This window comes from Eucyclogobius newberryi, unplaced genomic scaffold (assembly GCF_026437365.1).
Source record: "Eucyclogobius newberryi isolate DKJ021-1_F unplaced genomic scaffold, fEucNew1.0.hap1 SCAF_19, whole genome shotgun sequence".
NCBI lineage: Eukaryota > Metazoa > Chordata > Actinopteri > Gobiiformes > Gobiidae > Eucyclogobius > Eucyclogobius newberryi.
This window is the reverse complement of record NW_027315823.1, coordinates 12,318,657-12,338,834: the sequence shown is the minus strand read 5'-3', so window position 1 is coordinate 12,338,834 and position 20,178 is coordinate 12,318,657. Positions and strand designations below refer to the sequence as shown.

At 44.9% G+C, this 20,178-nt stretch overlaps 2 protein-coding genes across 2 annotated transcripts; both read left to right on the top strand.

Annotated features, from left to right (window-relative positions):
* Window positions 1–10,422: 10,422 nt before the first annotated feature.
* LOC140365371 (adenylate kinase 9-like) lies at window positions 10,423–15,483 on the top strand. Its single transcript, XM_072451757.1, has one exon. It carries the CDS (start codon window positions 10,445–10,447, stop codon window positions 15,464–15,466), a length of 5,022 nt encoding a protein of 1,673 aa, XP_072307858.1. The 5' UTR covers window positions 10,423–10,444; the 3' UTR covers window positions 15,467–15,483.
* A 93-nt stretch (window positions 15,484–15,576) lies between these two features.
* LOC140366222 (parkin coregulated gene protein-like) lies at window positions 15,577–15,947 on the top strand (the record flags this gene model as incomplete). The annotated part of the gene is made up of 2 exons (XM_072452890.1): window positions 15,577–15,663; window positions 15,711–15,947. Coding segments are annotated over 2 exons (324 nt in total), but the record flags the coding sequence as incomplete, so codon positions are not given.
* Window positions 15,948–20,178: the final 4,231 nt, after the last annotated feature.

The following is a 20,178-nucleotide window of genomic DNA, read 5'->3' as shown; positions in this document are numbered from 1 at the left end:
CTTAATTTTAGCATCCCCATCAAAAAAGTAAATGAGACCCATGTCATAATTGTTATGGCTTTGCCGTAGCGATGATCGAAACCTCCCATGTTATTCCAATGGGGAAATCACCAGAACATGCTTACACTTATAAATACTTTCACCAACTCCTCCTAGGGCGTCAGCCCTATTAACGTGAAATTTGGGGAGACTCATCTTCAGGTGTGGACCATCAAAAGTTATCCTAATTTTTATTCTAAGAGTCACGGTCTGTGCGTGAAAGCCGCACATTTTGCCAAGAATTCAAAATAAAATTGCTTTTTGATGGTAAAACAAAGGGGAGAAGATGTGACAGCGTCACAGATTCAGCAGTAGGCGTAATAAAAGGACAATTGGGGCGCGTTAGCGCCCCCTCCTCTTGCGGCGTGGCGGCGGCGTAGCGAGGGCCGATCATTGCCGCTTGCGGCTATATTTGTTGTTGTTGTTGTTGTTTTATGGCGGTTGGCATCTGAGTGTTGCATTACCGCCAGACTTTATTCCTTAGACTGTTGTTGCTGTTGTTATTGTTTTATGGCAGTCGACAGCCGAGTGTCGCATTGCCGCCAGACTTTATTCCCCAGACTTTGTCGTAGTCCTAAAAGTTGTTCTTCCAGTGCTTTGACTTCCAGTGCTTTGACAAAGCCCAAGAGGTCATGAGATGCATTTGACATTAGTATAATGTCAAATGCAACCCCCTCTACCACCTGCCCATTCCTATCGGTACCACTACCGCCCCATAAAGCGCTATGCACATTAAAATCCCCACACCACACGGCCTTTCCCCGAACATCCTTACCGATACTATGTAAGGACTCTAACGTTAACTCACCACACGGATTATAAAGGTTAACCACAGTAACAGCTTCACCACCCAGCCAGACCCTCACCGCCAGAGCCTCCGGCGCTTTACTCACACTGACAACAACGTAATTTAGGTCATCTCGGACAAACACAGCCACACCTCCGCCTAACACATTCCTAACACACACATACCCTTGTATCCCAAAAACCCACCTAGGTTGTAACCAAGTCTCCTGCACGCACATAACGTGAGGCTTGTTCAACAAGGTAGAGACAAAATGCTTAAATTCCTGGCCATTAGCACGAAGACTACGCGCATTCCATTGCAAGACAACCACCGCCATTATGAGCCCCCGGAACCTGACGGCGCATCGGGAGCCCCCCCACTCCGACTGCCAGAATGGGGCAGGGTGCCTTCCCGCAGCGCATCCTCTATCTCCGCCCACTCGGGACCCCCAGCTCCAAAGTACTTCCCTGCAGCCTTAGCGATGATCCTAGTCTTTTCGGATTTCCTCTCGGTTTGACCAGTACAGTTAATCACTTCCAACATAAAGAGGAAGAAATCTTTCCTCTTCACAACCAGTACATCCTCCGCACCCACAGGGCCTCTGCCCGTGGAAGCCACACTCACAGGGATCCCAGTGGGGACCTCCCCCTGGCCGCGGGCAACGCTGCCCCCTCCCCTGTCGCCTAGGTCGCCAGCAGCACTGGCAGCCAGCACTGCATCCACCTTCACCTGACTACCAGACACCTTCTTGACCGCATCCGCGTAGGATATGCCTTGAGAGGCTCTAACTTTTTGCACCTCAGCAGCCCTCTTGCTGAACACACATCCCCCATAGGCAGAGCTATGCTCTCCCCCACAGTTACAGCACTTGAGTTTTGCTCCTTCGTCACACTTCCCATACTCGTGGTCTCCTGCACATTTACCACACCTCTGCTTCCCTCTACAGACCGCCGCAACATGCCCAAAGCGCTGGCACTTGAAGCAACGCAGGGGTAGCGCATGTACCCAACGCACACCACACGAGGCAGGATCTCACCTTCAAATCTAATCATTATCGACAGGCTGTCACACCTTACCCCATCCCGGGTCACCTTCAACCGCCTAGCATCCACCACCTTAGCTCCAGTCAAATTCTCCTTTATGTCATCCACAGATGTTGTCGTAGGGACGCCTACGATAACTCCCCTGACCGTGCCTCTTACAGCATCAGACACAAGAATGTCCTTCCCACCCAGACACTTAGCTTCAATCGCCTTCCTTTGCTGAGCCACGTCCTTGCACACGACCAGCAGCGAGCCATCCCTAAGGACACTCGCATGCTTGACCACTCCCACAGCTACAGTCAGGCTCCTTATCAACGCCATCGGATCCCACCCCTTAAAGGACGCATTATCCTGCGCGAGCTTTATGAACACCTTACACTCTGAACTCACATCCCCGATATCTGCAACCCCCTCGCCCTGCTCCTCACTGAGAGAGTCCTCCATAGACGAGCAAGAGGACGCCCTACGCTGCACAGGACCAGTGGCTCCAGGGGAGTCCTCCCCGCTGTTCATATCGTCACCGACCAGGTCACTCCTCCTCTTCCTCGTCATACGGACCGAGGCGTTCCTCTATGTTGCCGTAATATCCAAACAACACTCAATAATCCACCGTCAGCGTGTATCTTCTGTTGTTGTTGTTGTTGTTGTTGTTTTATGGCGGTTGGCATCCAATTGTTGCATTACCGCCAGACTTTATTCCTCAGACTTTTCGTAGTCCTCAGACTGTCGTAGTCCGTAAAAGTACTCCTTACATTGCTTTGGTGTTACAAAGCCCATGAGGTCACGACAAGTCTTTGTGACTAGAATAGTTGTTGTTGTTTCAGAGACCAACCGAAACGTCTGAGGAGAAGTCAAGGCACTGGAAGAAGAACTTTTAGGACTACGACAAAGTCTAAGGAATAAAGTCTGGCGGTAATGCAACACTCGGATGTCAACCGCCATAAAACAACAACAACAACAACAACAACCGGCTTTATTCCAGGGAGACTCTTCTTCATCTTCCTCTCCTTCTTTGACGTTCGGTGCTTCCGCCGTACAGCTTTATTCTTTAGGCTTCATTCTATAGGCTTTAATATTTCCACTGATGTCGCTGCTTGGTAGCCGTGCGTCTACGAGACTGGGCGAGGACAGGAGACCACCCCCACCCCCATCTCGTCACTCTGATCACTCTGACTCCCCAAAAGCAGACCCCCATCACTCCGACTCCCATTTAGCGCCTTTAGCCTGTTTTCTATATCTGCCCAATCAAGCTCCTTTGTTCCAAGGAATCTCCCTGCAGCTTTAGCAATGATCCTGATCCTTTCAGTTATGCTTTGAGTCTGAGCAGCACAGTTTACAACATCCACCATAAAGAGTACAAAATCCTCTCTATCCACAACCAGGGTATTCTCATTAATTCTGGAACCTGCACACTTGGGACCTCCACTCTTGAAACCTTCACACTTCTTGGGAGCCACGCTGGCCTTTCTCATTTCGCCCTGGCTGGGAGCAGCGCTGGCTCCTCTCTCTGTATTTACTCTAAACTCGTTACTTGAAACTTTCTTGACTGCATCTGCATAGGATATACCTTGAGAGACCTTTATTTTATGCACCTCAGCAGCTCTTTTGCTAAACCTGCATCCCCCGTAGGCAGAGCTATGTCCTTCCCCACAGTTACAGCACTTCAGTTTTGCTCCCACGTCACACTTCCCATACTCGTGATCTCCTGCACATTTACCACATCTTTGCCTCCCTCTACAGACCGCTGCAATATGCCCAAAGCGCTGGCACTTAAAGCAACGCAGGGGCGGTGGAACATATGGCCTAACGTCATGGCACATGAACCCAATGAACACCTTACTAGGCAGGCACCTCCCTTCAAGTGTTACCATTACCGACAAGCTGTCACATCTTACCCCAGACCGGGTCACCTTCAACCGCCTAGCGTCCACCACCGTAGCTCCAATCAAATTCTCCTTAACTTCATCCACAGACGTCGCCGTAGGGACACCTACGATAACTCCTCTGACCGTGTTTCTTTCAGCATCAGACACAAGAATATCCTTTCCACCCAGACGTTTAGTTCCAATCGCCTTCCGTTGCTGAGCCGCGTCCTTGCACACGACCAGCAGCGAGCCATCTCTAAGGACACTCGCACTCTTGATCACTCCCACAGCTACAGTTAGGCTCTTTGACAATGCCACTGAATTCCACTCCTTAAAGGATGCACTATCCTGTGCAAGCTTTATGATCACCTTAAAGTCTCTGCTCTCACCCCGGATATCAATAGCTTCAGCCTCATCCTGCTGCTCATTCCCAGAACCCTCGGACGAGCTAAGGGACTTTTTACGTTTCCGGGCACGTGCAGCCAGAAAAGGCTGTTCCTCCACGCCGTCCAGAACGTCTTCGACCACCGATCCACTCTCCTCCGCCATCTCCCGTCTCTCCAGACCGGAGACTAGCTCTTCTTCTTCTTCTTCTTCTTCTTTGGTGTTTTATTGTTGTTGTTGTTGTTGTTGTTGTTGTTTTATGGCGGTTGGCATCCAAGTGTTGCATTACCGCCAGACTTTATTCCTCAGACTTTGTCGTAGTCCTCAGACTCTGTCGTAGTCCGTAAAAGTACTCCTTCCATTGCTTTGGTGTTACAAAGCCCATGAGGTCATGATATGTCTTTGTGACTAGAATAGTTGTTGTTGTTTCAGACAACAACCGGCTTTATTCCAGGGAGACTCTTCTTCATCTTCCTCTCCTTCTTTGACGTTCGGTGCTTCCACCGTACAGCTTTATTCTTTAGGCTTCATTCTACAGGCTTTAATATTTCCACTGATGTCGCTGCTTGGTAGCCGTGCGTCTACGAGACTGGACGAGGACAGGAGACCACCCCCACCCCCATCTCGTCACTCTGATCACTCTGACTCCCCAAAAGCAGACCCCCATCACTCCGACTCCCATTCAGCGCCTCTAGCCCGTCTTCCATATCTGCCCAATCAAGCTCCCCTGTTCCAAGGAATCTCCCTGCAGCTTTAGCAATGATCCTGATCCTTTCAGTTCTGCTTTGAGTCTGAGCAGCACAGTTTACAACATCCACCATAAAGAGTACAAAATCCTCTCTATCCACAACCAGGGTATTCTCATTAATTCTGGAACCTGCACACTTGGGACCTCCACTCTTGAAACCTTCACACTTCTTGGGAGCCACGCTGGCCTTTCTCATTTCGCCCTGGCTGGGAGCAGCGCTGGCTCCTCTCTCTGTATTTACTCTAAACTCGTTACTTGAAACTTTCTTGACTGCATCTGCATAGGATATATCTTGAGAGACCTTTATTTTCTGCACCTCAGCAGCTCTTTTGCTAAACCTGCATCCCCCGTAGGCAGAGCTATGTTCTTCCCCACAGTTACAGCACTTCAGTTTTGCACCCACGTCACACTTCCCATACTCATGATCTCCTGCACATTTACCACATCTTTGCTTCCCTCTACAGACCGCTGCAATATGCCCAAAGCGCTGGCACTTAAAGCAACGCAGGGGCGGCGGAACATATGGCCTGACGCTATAGCACATGTACCCAATGAACACCTTACTAGGCAGGCACCTCCCTTCAAGTGTTACCATTACCGACAAGCTGTCACATCTTACCCCAAACCGGGTCACCTTCAAACGCCTAGCGTCCACCACCGTAACTCCAGTCAAATTCTCCTTAACTTCATCCACAGACGTCGCCGTAGGGACACCTACGATAACTCCTCTGACCGTGTTTCTTTCAGCATCAGACACAAGAATGTCCTTTCCACCCAGACGTTTAGTTCCAATCGCCTTCCGTTGCTGAGCCGCGTCCTTGCACACGACCAGCAGCGAGCCATCTCTAAGGACACTCGCACTCTTGATCACTCCCACAGCTACAGTTAGGCTCTTTGACAATGCCACTGAATTCCACTCCTTAAAGGATGCACTATCCTGTGCAAGCTTTATGATCACCTTACAGTCTCTGCTCTCACCCCGGATATCAATAGCTTCAGCCTCATCCTGCTGCTCATTCCCAGAACCCTCGGACGAGCTAAGGGACTTTTTACGTTTCCGGGCACGTGCAGGCAGAAAAGGCTGCTCCTCCACGCCGTCCAGAATGTCTTCCATCCCCGATCCACTCTCCTCCGCCATCTCCCGTCTCTCCAGACCGGGTGTTGAGCTTACTTATATAGCACAGGGCTGGATAAACGTTTACTGTTTTGACTCGTCCGGACTCTTCTTCCATTGCTTTGGTTGTTGTTGTTGTTGTTGTTGTTGTTTTATGGCGGTTGACATCCGAGTGTTGCATTACCGCCAGACTTTATTCCTTAGACTTTGTCGTAGTCCTAAAAGTTCTTCTTCCAGTGCCTTGACTTCCAGTGCTTTGTCCTCAGACTCTGTCGTAGTCCGTAAAAATACTCCTTCCATTGCTTTGGTGTTACAAAGCCCATGAGGTCATGATATGTCTTTGTGACTAGAATAGTTGTTGTTGTTTCAGAGACCAAACAACAACAACAACAACTACAAAAAGTCTGAGGAATAAAGTCTGGCGGTAATGCAACACTCGGATGCCAACCGCCATAAAACAACAACAACAACAACAACCGGCTTTATTCCAGGGAGACTCTTCTTCATCTTCCTCTCCTTCTTTGACGTTCGGTGCTTCCACCGTACAGCTTTATTCTTTAGGCTTCATTATATAGGCTTTAATATTGCCACTGATGTCGTTGCTTGGTAGCCGTGCGTCTACGAGACTGGGCGAGGACAGGAGACCACCCCCATCCCCATCCCGCCACTCCGATCACTCCGACTCCCCAAAAGCAGACCCCCATCACTCCGACTCCCATTCAGCGCCTCTAGCCCGTCTTCCATATCTGCCCAATCAAGCTCCCCTGTTCCAAGGAATCTCCCCGCAGCCTCAGCAATGATCCTGATCCCTTCAGTTCTACCTTGAGTCTGAGCAGCACAGTCCCCAACATCCACCATAAAGAGCACAAAATCCTCTCTATCCACAACCAGGGCATTCCCATCAATTCTGGAACCTGCACACCCGGGACCTCCACTCCTGAAACCCTCACACTTCTTGGGAGCCACGCTGGCCCTTCTCATTTCGCCCTGGCTGGGAGCAGCGCTGGCTCCACTCTCTGTATTTACTCCAAACTCATCACCTGAAACCCTCTCGACTGCATCCGCATAGGATACACCCCGAGAGACCCCCATTTTATGCACCTCAGCAGCTCTTTTGCTAAACCTGCATCCCCCGTAGGCAGAGCTATGTCCTTCCCCACAGTTACAGCACTTCAGTTTTGCTCCCACGTCACACTTCCCATACTCGTGATCTCCTGCACATTTACCACATCTTTGCCTCCCTCTACAGACCGCTGCAATATGCCCAAAGCGCTGGCACTTAAAGCAACGCAGGGGCGGTGGAACATATGGCCTAACGTCATGGCACATGAACCCAATGAACGCCTTACTAGGCAGGCACCTCCCTTCAAGTGTTACCATTACCGACAAGCTGTCACATCTTACCCCAGACCGGGTCACCTTCAACCGCCTAGCGTCCACCACCGTAGCTCCAGTCAAATTCTCCTTAACTTCAACCACAGACGTCGCCGTAGGGACACCTACGATAACTCCTCTGACCGTGTTTCTTTCAGCATCAGACACAAGAATGTCCTTTCCACCCAGACGTTTAGTTCCAATCGCCTTCCGTTGCTGAGCCGCGTCCTTGCACACGACCAGCAGCGAGCCATCTCTAAGGACACTCGCACTCTTGATCACTCCCACAGCTACAGTTAGGCTCTTTGACAATGCCACTGAATTCCACTCCTTAAAGGATGCACTATCCTGTGCAAGCTTTATGATCACCTTACAGTCTCTGCTCTCACCCCGGATATCAATAGCTTCAGCCTCATCCTGCTGCTCATTCCCAGAACCCTCGGACGAGCTAAGGGACTTTTTACGTTTCCGGGCACGTGCAGCCAGAAAAGGCTGCTCCTCCACGCCGTCCAGAACGTCTTCGACCACCAATCCACTCTCCTCCGCCATCTCTTATCTATTGCTTTGGTGTTACAAAGCCCATGAGGTCATGAGATGCTTTGTTGTTGTATCCTTTAGAAGTTCTTCTTCAATTACTTTGGTGTTTCAAAGCCCATGAGTTCAAAGCGCGTTAAAACATCCTCTTGCCCCTCATCCTCGGCTCAGTCTCCAACACACCCCAACTCTATAAACGTTTACCCAACCCTGTGTTATATAAGTAAGCAACCAGAGCCTCACACAAACCCTGTGACTAGATTGCAAGAACGTTCCGCAGATTGAACTCCCGCCCATTATTCCGAAACCACAAGGCCAACCCGGTCCTTTCTCTTTCATAGGCCGCACAGCGAATAAGCACATGCTCGACAGTCTCTGGCACCCGACAGTGACCACATAGGCCGGTTGGATGTTTGCCTATCCTACTCAGTGACCAATTGAGTCCAGTACGTCCAATCCTCATGCGGGCAAACGCCCTTTCCTCCCTCGCGTTCCTGCCCATGGATCTGCAAGGACCAACACTACGATTTCCCAGATCGAAGGGCTCACACGTAGATCACCAACCCCAGCAAGCCGCGCTTTCGCATTTCCTATCCGGCTAAAAACCATACTGTCAGCTTCGTTCTGTCCCCCATCATCCCTGAGAAAGTCCCTTACCGGGTGCGAGCTTGTATGACCTTGCACATTCACCCAGTAAGCCAACAGAAGTTCTAGCCTCCGGAGCTGTAACGGCAATTCCCCCAATGAGCTTGTATGACCTTGCACATTCACTCAACCTTAACTCAATCTGCAGCGCCGAGACAGGGGAGGTCCTAAAAGCCCTACAGCAGATGCGCAAGGCCTGGGCTTGCTCCACATCAAGCGTCTTCAAGTTAGTCTCAGCCGCAGACTCGCTTATCACCACCTACTGTAGATGTACGTCTAAGACTTTATTCTTTTGGCTTTATCTTTAGATTTTAGACTTTATTCTTTAGATTTTAGACTTTATTCTTTAGATTTTAGACGTTATTCTTTAGATTTTATACCTTCTTCTTCTTCTTTGATGTTTGATGGTGGTTGATATACAAGTGTTATATTACCACCACCTACTGTAGTTGTATGTCTTCTGTAGTTGTACGTCTTCAAAGCACTTTCTCCATGCCACACTGTCAATAAATAAAGCAAAATAAAATAAATAGAGAGAGAGCGTGAAGGACAAAAGGTAGAGAAGGAGAGAGAGAGAGAAAGAGAAATAAAAAAGGCTAGCGCCCTCGGCGGTAAATGCACCTTTGCAATTTATGTTGTTGTTGTTTTATGGCGGTTGGTATCCAAGTGTTACATTACCGACTGACTTTTTCCTTAGACTTTATTCCAGCCGGCCTTCCACGCCCGCTTTGCAGGTCATGGCGGTTGGTATATGTAACGGCAATAAAACACCAAAGAAGAAGAAGAACGATGAGATCATCATTAGAACAATGATGTCATATAGTACTACACACTGTGAAGTTTTGTTGAGTCTCAGCTGGAATAAAGTCTAAGGAATAAAGTCTGGCGGTAATGCAACACTCGGATGCCAACCGCCATAAAACAACAACAACAACAACAACAACAAGTCTGGCGGCAATGTAACACTTGGATACCAATCGCCATAAAATACCAAAGAAGAAGAAGAAAAAGCTTGTAAAGTCTTGGAGTTCACAAAGACGTGGTGTTCACCAAGACTTTACTCAGAGACTGCACACTCCAGTCTGAGTCTGTCTTTATTTGGTGGAATAGTCTGAGGAATAAAGTCTTGGCGATAATGTAACACTTGGATACCAGTCCTCATAAAACACAAAAGAAGAAGAAGAAGAAGAAGAAGAAGAAGAAGAAGAAGAAGAAGAAGAAGAAGAAGAAGAAGAAGAAGAAGAAGAAGAAGAAGAAGAAGAAGAAGAAGAAGAAGAAGAAGAAGAAGAAGAAGAAGAAGAAGAAGAAGAAGAAGAAGAAGAAGAAGAAGAAGAAGAAGAAGAAGAAGAAGAAGAAATAAAGACGTACAACTACAGTAGGTGGCGGTAATGTAACACTTGGATACCAACCGCCATAAAACACAAAAGAAGAAGAAGAAGATCTAAAGAATATATAAAGATGTACAACTACATTAGGTGGCAGTAATGTAACACTTTGATACCAACCGCCATGAAACACCAAAGCAACAACAACAACAGCAGCGGTAAATGCACCATTGCAGTTGGGTGCCAGCCACGATTAAAAGTAACAACAACAAAAGCAACAACAACAGCAACAACATGGGACAGATTGTTTTGTAATTTGAGGGAGGGAGCATAGATTACTCTTGGAGATCAGTCAAGTCCAGTCCAGTCCAGTTCAGTCCAGTCCAGTTCAGTCTAGTCCAATTCAGTCGAGACGAGCTGCTCTTTCTCTTTCTCTCTTTCGTTCCCTCTTTTTAACAGTATAGCGTAAAACACATACTTAAAAGATTTACAACTACAGAAGACGTACAACGACAGTAGGTGGCAGTAAAAGCACCTTTTCAGTTGGCTGCAACAACAATAGGTCACTCTTATCCATTTGTTAAACATGTCTGAATGCAACATGCTTGTAGATATTTTAATTGAAGATGAAGCGGAAAGGAATAATCTTTCTGCTAAACCAGTTTGCTTTATCATAGTTGGTAGACCGGGCATTGGCAAATCAACTTTGGCAAAGAAAATAGCAGATTCCTGGAAATGCATCCTGGTAGATGACACTGATATCCTCAATTATCACATCACACATAAAACCAAACCTAGTTTAGAACTCCTGGAAATACTTAATGATGGAAAAATTATACCAGACGAAATTGTGTTCCAGCTAATTCTTGAAAAACTTAACTCACCTGAAGTAGAGCACTATGGTTATGTTCTGAGCAGTTTTCCCTTCATGACTGAGCATTGTTTGAAGATTAAGGAACAAATTGAGTTTATAAGGAAACTTAAATTACCACCTGATTTGATCATACATATTAAGTGTTCTGATATTGATTTGGCCAAGAGGCTTTCAGGTCTGAGGCAGTACCCAGAGACAGGTCAGTTTTACCGAAGGGATGAGTGGAAGAAGGACATTATTGCCACCCAAAAGAAGGAAAATGAGGATAACGAGGAAGAGGAAGAAGATGAAGAAGAAGAGGAGATGGTGGAAGAGGATATTAAACAAGAGATGATCGCTCAGATGGTGTGGAGGCCAGAATATCTAAAAGAAAACGTCGACCATAGAATTAACATCTACGAAGAATTTATGCTTAAACCTTTGGAGGACTACATCACTCAACATGATCCTCTAAATGTACTGGAGCTGGATGGAAATGACAAACCTAATGAACTGTATTTGTGTGTAATATCTCATCTTGGGCGTATAGCAATTCAACGTCCAGCATGTCCTGTCCTTTTGAGCAATGAAGACGATGTTCTGCCAGAGTACACTGATACAGAATACCTTATGAGAATGATGTCCTCCTCAAATGTCGTGGCGCCAGGTTTCAGATGGAGAGGGAGTCGCTGGGGAAGAGCCTGTCCTGTTGCTCTTAAAGAGGGCAAGATTGTTCCTGGCATGCCAAATTTTTGTGTGGGTTTTCAGGACAAAATGTACATCCTTTCCAATGCAGAGGCCTATGAGAAGTTTACTGTAAATCCCAGAAGATATTTAGTTCCTCCAATGCCAATACGTCCCTGCCGAGTTTGCATCATTGGTCCCTCTCTATCAGGGAAGAGCACTCTGTGTAATCTTGTGGCCAAACATTATAATACACAAGTGTTAGACGTAGACACATTGGTACAGACATCGCTCAAGCAAGCTGAACTGGAGAGGCTAGAGAGAATCAAACAGGAAACTATAGCTTCAGCAACTGAAAAAATACATTCTAGGTTATCTACAGATGATGGAAAAGTTGCAGATGAAGCCCAACACATTCAAGTGACAGACAATCACCCAGAAGTACAGGCTTTGGTGCATGCTGCCCTTGAAAAAGCCAAGCGGGCAATTTTATCACAACGTGACAAGTACATACTGGTACTAGAGAAACGCATAAGGGAGCTTGAACAGATTGACACTGGTGCAGATTTTCGGGGTGGCTGGGTAATGGACAACTTTCCTAGAAATGTTTCAGAAATGGAAGCACTACATCAAGCTGGAATCTCGCCCGACGCCCTGTTTTGCCTTGAAGACAGTGAAGCAAAGATGTTGCTGAAAAGACTATTTGAGAAGAATAAAGATAGTGTGGATGAAGCTGCGACGACCAGACTACAGCCAGAACTGTTGCAGAAGGGAAAAGAAACTGAGGCAAATCCAGAGAAGCCAGACATCCCCGATCACTCGGAGCCTAGTTATCCAGATGGGCCTGAGATGAGTGTGCATAAAAAGAATCTACAACAGTTTAAGGATGACTGGAAAAAGATGCAGGTTATTTCAAACGTCCACTACCTGATTCTGGAGATAGGCGAAAAGAAGCCAGAAGAACTACTTGAGGAGGTGGTCTCTGAGATGAAAAAGCCATTCAAATATGTGGCCAAAGAGTTGACAGAGGCAGACTTGGATGAAGAGATCGATATCATGGTGGAGTTTCGGAGAGAAGAGGAAGATGACAATGAGGAGGAGGCAGAGGAGGAGGGTGAAGAGAAAACCTCAGTCAGATTATTTGGTGACACTTATCACTTCTGCCCTGTGACTTTAAAAAACAGCAATGTCCTTTTCCCCTGTGATGATGAAAATGCAGTCAAGTACAGGGAGAGAATCTACTACATGTCCAGTCCTGAGGCCAGAGACCTTTTCATCCAAAATCCTGAACAGTATGTGGCACAGACTGATCTATTGAAGCCTCCTGCCCTAAGGATCCTTCTGCTTGGATCTCGAGGATCAGGAAAGACCACTAGTGGGAAGTGGTTGGCTCAGCAGCTTGGCCTATTTTATATTGATTTCAGAGAGAAGCTACAGATGCTCATCATGGAAAAGACCAAAAAGGCAGTAGCCTATTCTGAAGAGGAGACTTCTGAAGAACCAGCTGAAAACTTGGATGCACTGATCAAAGAAGCCAGGGGAGAGGCAGATAGTGAAGTGGAAGAGGAGGTGGAATTGACAGATGATGAAAAGGAAATCGTTGCTTACCTGTCTGACGGAGAACTACTTAGTCCACATATAATGGATATGGTCCTTTTTCCTTATTGGAAACAGGATCCATATATGTCTACTGGGTTTATTTTGGAGGGTTTTCTCTCCAAACCTGATGAAATGGACTACCTGATAGAGCAACGTCTCTTCCCTGATGTTGTGGTAACACTGAGCGTGGAAGACAGTGAGATACAAACACGTCTGTTGCCAAAACACCTTGAGAACTGGAGAGAACGCTGCAAGCATCGGCAAGCTCAAGTGAATCTACTGCGGGAACTTCGTCAGAAAAATCGTGAGGAGAGCATTGCAGCAAGAAGAGCTGAGCTAAGGGCAGAAATGCTGCCAAATACAAAGGTGAAAGGTCAAAATGAGGAGGAGGATGGATATGAGGAGGATGAGGAAAAGTACCTTGAGGAAGACATTGAGGCTTTCCTGGAAGAAGAGTTCCCTGCAGAGGAGCAAAGTGACGACTTTGACAATGAAGAGACAGAGGAAGAGGCCAGTGAACGCCTACAGGTGGACATAACCACTCAATTTGAAAAAGATGAAAACAACATTAGTGTTATGATGGTACTGCTGGGTGAGCAAAATATAACAACAATGACTGTCGATGCAGGAGGCAAACTCAAAAAAGTGCGGCGTCAGCTACTTAACCATGTACAGCCATTTCTAACAAATAGAGAGTCACTCTTTCTAAAATGTCAACCAATTTCATGTCCCCAAGCTCAGAAACTACTGTCTTCTTCTTACAAATATTACAGTGCTTTCAAGTTGTGGGATCCAATTCAGCTGTATAATGAGAGAGATGTAATACATCCTTCCCTGTGGCCTTTTGATAATTCATATCCCTTGATCTTCAACCGTTTTATCTACTTCTTTGAATCTAAAGAGAACCGCAACAAATTTATGCTGAACCCCTTAAAATATATACGCCAGCCCAAGCCCACCCCATCTCTTCCTATTCGATTAGCTGTCATTGGACCTCCAAAATCAGGTAAAACTACAGTTGCAGAGATGTTCACCAAAAAGTATGGTTTGGTTGGACTTTCAATCGGCAGTGTTCTTCGTATCATGCTGAAAGCACATGAGCACACAAGCCTCGCTGTTCAAATAAAAAAACATCTCAATCAAGGTCATGTTGTACCTGATGAATTGGCTATTCAAGTTTTAGAAACTGTGCTGATGTGCTCCCTCCATAATTATCAAGGGTATGTCTTGGATGGATTTCCAATGACAATTAAGCAAGTAGAACTAATGGCATCTCGGTGCATCATTCCTATGGTTGTTGTACAGCTTAAGTTGGATACAGTAGAGATTTTGAAAAGAGGCCTCACTGACAAGATGAAGCCCAACCAACCATATGTGAAGCACAACAGTGCTGAGATTCTCCAAATCCGTAACTCCTGTTTCAAACAAGAAGTTGAGTTAGTAAGAAAATATTTCCAGCAACAGCACAATAACTGGAGACAACTGGATGGGTTACAAAGCAAATGGTGGATCTACAGAAACATTTTAGAGGAAGTCAGCAAAAGTGTGAAAAATATTCACAGCTACATGCAGAGGACAAACAATGGGCAAGCAGCCAGCATTAACAGGATGTGCATCACCCCAAAGGAGCTGCAGCGTCAGATTGGAAGGTTTGGTTATTACTGTCCAGTCTGTCTGGTCCAAGGGAGCCTAGTGGACTGCTCTGAAACGCCAGACTTGACTTGTCATGCTGCAGAATACAGAGGCTACTACTACATAATGTGTGGAGAAAAGCATTTGAAATTGTTCCTAGTAAACCCAGAGAATTTTGCAGCTCTGGACTGTTCTCATACACTACCACCTCCACACCTTCTGCCTAAAAAATTGAATGAGACACAAGTGAAAAACAAGTTCCCACAACATTTAGGATTGAGGGGCTTCTGCCCTGTCACCTATTATGATGGAAAACAAAGGTATGAAGCTTTAATTCGTGGAAACATGGAATACGCCATTGAATATCGTGAACGGATCTATGTCTTTGAGACCAAGCAGAAACAGGAAATGTTTTTACAGACTCCTGAAATGTACTGGGACCAAAGGCTTCCAGATAAGATTCCTCCTCTGTGTGAACCTGTTCCCATCAGCTCCTTACCAACTTTAGGATATTTGGAACAGGGGGTATCTGTATCGGTCATCAAGGCTGTGACTGATGTAGGGTCTCTTAAACCAAAGTATCCATTTATCAGTGCACAAAAGTCTGCTCTCCTATATGTGGCGTACCATCTGAAAGTATTCAACCCAAGGACCACAGACTACGTACGACAGAAGTACAAGAAGAAGTTGGCTTTGTTTGAAGAGAATTGTGCTCTTATTCCCTATCTCATTTCAACCATGCAGGGGGATTACAAGCCTTTGAGTGCACAACCCATTGACTTTGAGTTCAAACTCAACAAGTTTCTGACTCTGGAGGACCCACAAAGTTGTATTTTTTAACTTGTTTCACCAATTCTTACTTGCTTCATCATGTCAATTAATAATCTATTATATAATTTGTATCTGCTAAATTAAAGCATTCGTTTAACGATGGGCTTTGCAAGACAGCATGCAAGACTGCACAGCAGGGGATCCATGACATGTTGGAGCACGGAGGTCCCAAGATTAAACCCGTGATCCTTCAGCTCATCATCCCAATTCGTCGTATTACAGACAGATCCTGGCCATTTTGAACGTCTTCAAGATAAACTCTGGGGACGGGATTGACTACAGCCAGCAGAAGGGGCAGAACGTGGGAGAACTGATCCAGGAGACTGGAGGTACTGGAGTGCTGGGGGGAGAGGAGGCCTTCATCAATATCAAGTACATGGTGCCCACCTACGAGTCCTGCATGATCAACCCCTCCCTCAACATGAGGGAAGGAAGGGTGGGTGAAAACTACATGGGCAGACACAAACAGATGATGAAATTGTACCTGTAGAAGTTGGACAAAGAGCGAGGGGCCAGACTCTGCAGAAGGAGGTTTATGAGGAGGACAAAGTCATCAAACAATTGCAATAGATAAGTGAGAAGTGTTTGGGGATTCTGACGAATATTTTTATGATTTAAAGTGGTTTCGAGACATGGCTAGTAAGTTTTACCAAAACATCCACATTGGCCCATGAAAAAGCCTAGTTTTATCTTTTCCTTTTTTAAATGTCTAGGTTCATGAAACTCTGTAAAGGACACGGGATGCTGAGACATTTCCAAGACCCTATGAACATTCTTTAATCCGTTTTTCACTGTCTCCCTCCAAGAAAACCGCTGTTGTGATTTTGGGCAAAATAAATGTAATTGAATTGAATCAAAGCTGCTGGTTCTTTTAAGCAGGAGGGACTGAAAGTTGTGAAAGTGTGGCCTCCCACATGCCTCATGATCACACATCACAGGGAGTGCAGGGTGGGTCCACATTTTTCCACATAGTTACCGTCACTTTGCTCAGGAGTGTCACAACTGCAGCTTGACATGTTTAAACCAGGTAAAATAGCAAAATATGGTTTATTTCTGTCAACTGCCCAAAGGTATAAGGCAATCAGCTGAAGGCCAGCTATATCTCCTCCGCTATGATTGGCTCAAACACGTCCAATCCCATTAGAACTAGCTCAGTTCCCAGTCATTAAGGTCCAGCTCTGATGACCTCTGCAGACACAAGCTCTGCTGCGGGTACCATCTCTGGCGCAAAAACAAAATGCAAGGCAGACAGTCAACGTCTAGAGGACATGAGTCATAAGGACATCACATAACAAAATGAGAACTACACACTGCAATGGCAAGAAGCTATTGCGAGTGACTGAGTAATCTAAAGAATAAAGTCTAAGACGTACCACTACAGTAAGTGGCGGTAATGTAACACTTGCATACCAACCGCCAAAAACAGAAGAAGAATGCATGGCCATATTCTGTACAGTTGCCATGACGATGATGTCACACATCACCAACATTTCGCCACTCTGAGAGATAGAGAAAATTGTAGAGGAGCGCTTTATCTTTTTCTAGCTTTCATTCTCTTTTTCTCTTTTTTTTTCACTGTATAGAGTAAAACACATACTTTGAAGACGCCATAAAACAGCAAAGAAGAACTTTGACAACAAATCTAGAAAAAAACGACAAGATCAAGGAATTCCAAAAGCAAAATTTCTTTAAATCAAATTTTGAATGACAAAAATTGGACATTACACCCACTCACAAATGTGACTTTATTTAAGTTCTGTAAAAATGGTCTCAGTTGAATAAATTACAAAAATGAACCTTTTAAGTTTGTTTTGTCCATCCAGTGTGTACAGCTCTAAATGTATTCATGCTTGAATATACTATGGTGTTGCACTGTGCACATTTTGTATATTGCTGAATCTGGAGCCAATGCTCTATGTGCTGTTTTACACACTGGCAATGCATTGAGTAGATTTTTAGGTTTAGGTTAGGCTGATTTTTTTTATATATCTTTTGTTTTGTGTCATGGCAAACTGCAGATCAAAAACTGGTTATTTTTATTCTTAAAACTGATTATTTTTTGAGTAAAGCATACTTTGAACTACAGTAGGTGACGGTAAATTCACCTTTTCAGTTGGCTTCAACTGCCATCAAGAGTAACACAACAAACAAAAAATTTAATCCGAATGTGATACATTTTTCTTATGTCCATTATAAGGTCCTTCCAGTCATTGATTTTAGGTGCAGTTAATGTCATTATTTTGTATTTTGTTTTCTTCCTGCAGCCAGAAGTATTCTCCAAATAAAACCATTGACTGTGTCCATGGCAGGAGTTTTAAGGGCCCATTCTCTCCCAGAATGGACCCCATGGGGTATGACCCCATGGACCCATTCCGGGGATTATTCCATATCATGAAATGAATCTCTATCGAGATAAGAATGTTTTTGTTGCTCCTCTTCAAAATGTATATTACTGCACATTTAAGTTTTTTTCTTTGTTTCTAAAGATTTTTTCTTTTGTTTTTTGTCTTCATCATTGTCTAACTGTGTCTAGAACTTGTCCTTTATTGTAGAATGTCCTATGATCTCTCTGAATGTGTCATATAGAAACTTCTGTATTTAGAGATGTTTGTCTCTGATGCGCTTCATAAGGTTTTTACAGCTAAGTGCTTTTCTGTCAATTTTGAGGTTTTTACAGCTAAGCGCTTCTCTGTCAATTTTGATTCAAGTTCTTTTGACAAAGAATACGTCAAATTTGATGTGTGAAGTGTACTAATTTTCTCTGTGTATTCTGGTGTACAGGTTTCTAAAATGGGCTGGTTGAGTTTAAAAAATAAACTGTTTTCTGAGCAATTTCCCCATCAAAGTCAGCTCCACAATCACGCACTGAACCTTCTCTCCCTCCGTTTTGTGCATCTCTCCGTGTGGATCTGGGCTCTGTCTGAATGCTTTATAAGGTCCATTCACACTGCCATATCCAGGCTGCACTCACACTCTTCATCATAAACTCATATGAATATTATGATGCTATCAGCTTGGAAAACATAAGCCCAATGCATTTCAATATGGCTTTTCAGACTGGAGTAGAACACATTTATCAGAGCACGTGTGAAGCCTGCTGTTTATCACATGTGTAAAGATTTCCCTTCAGGACGGAGTCTTGAGAAAAATACTCTGTCCTAGTTAAAAATGCACTTTATTTAACACAAGGCGACAATATGCCAGAGTGATGTAAACCCACAGGTTTGTGTAAGGAAAGCCTCTGTCCAGGTTGTCAATATGATGCATTGGAAGCTCACAATAGACCCTCCCTTATAAACAATGAACTCATTGGACAAACTAAAGTAGCACACACAGAAAGAGCTACTGAAGAACTTTTAACAACCTGCATTAGAGAATAAACACTTGCTTTACAAGTTAAAAAGTAAGAAAAAGATTGGCACAAACGACTAATGGACAGAAGGACAACATGTGGCAAGGCAATGTGCAATGAACCTACACTAAAAAAGCACTAACACATGGGTTGTGTCAGATGGACCCAAGCCGTTCATCCCTACATAGCTTAACAAATGTATTTTCCATATACTCTTCCTGTGAAAGACGGCACCAAATCCAAAGTGATTCACAGGGGATTGTTAGTGAGTAGGGCACAGTGTGGGTGTTTGAGAGATTTTTTTAATAAGCTGCTTCATATTGTTGCCACTTCATCTCCACCTCTGCTGGGTTTAGAGAAGCCACAGTCTTCACTCCACAGATAAAAAGTGGGTCTAAGTATTTAACCTCCTAATAATCTCTCAGGCTGTTTCAGCATTTTCTCTGAACTCTTATCAGTATACACTTATTAGTCAATTAGTCACACATGACAGATTGCACACATGAGAAATGGATGCTCTCAACCTGTGAGGACAAAGATTAAAGTTTTGGGTTTGACACTCAGGGAGCTATGTTTCTTGTCCTTCATTGATTTCCAATGAGACAGTGCAAAAATCGCTGGGCGACAAGCAGACTTTTGTCACAGTCGCCATTACAGCCTCTCAGCAAGAGTTTCAGCAGTGAGCTGATCCAGAATCAGCATGACAGAAAGTGAATATTCTCAGTGTTATATTTTCACTTAGGAGGCCTACTTTCACTTTTAGGATACAGGCCATAAAAGAGTCTTTTCCTTTTGTTTGTGAAGAAGAGTCAATAATAGGCTGACTATTTCAGTCAATATGTTTAAAAATTCACTGCATACAGTCAAAGCAATATTATCCACAGAGACAAGCTCGGGATGGAAAGTACGTTTTGAGATAGTACCAATATGATCTAACAATTTGTGAACTCTGAAATGTTTTTAACTTTTCATTTTAGAGGCAAAAAATTCAGCTAACCAAATGGTGTGCTGAGAGGCGTCATGCTGAGAACAGTTTTGGAGGGAGACATGTCTGTTTGTTGGTCCAGAGAGGATTGTATCTGTGTTTGAACCATCTCTGTCCACAAATCCATCTGGAGACGCCTTTGTCCTCTCTGTGCCACAATCCACAGCTACAGCCCTGTCAATATTAGCTCCACACACTTCAGAAGGACCGTCCAAATGTCCACAAACGCAAGCATTGGCAATGAAATTTGACCACCATTTAGAGTCTTTATCACTAGGGAAAAGGGGATTTGATTTGCATGGGTTTCAGTCATGTCAGTGCAGAGATCATCAGAGTGCAGAGATGACACTAATCATGGATTCAGTTGATATATTATATTATGTA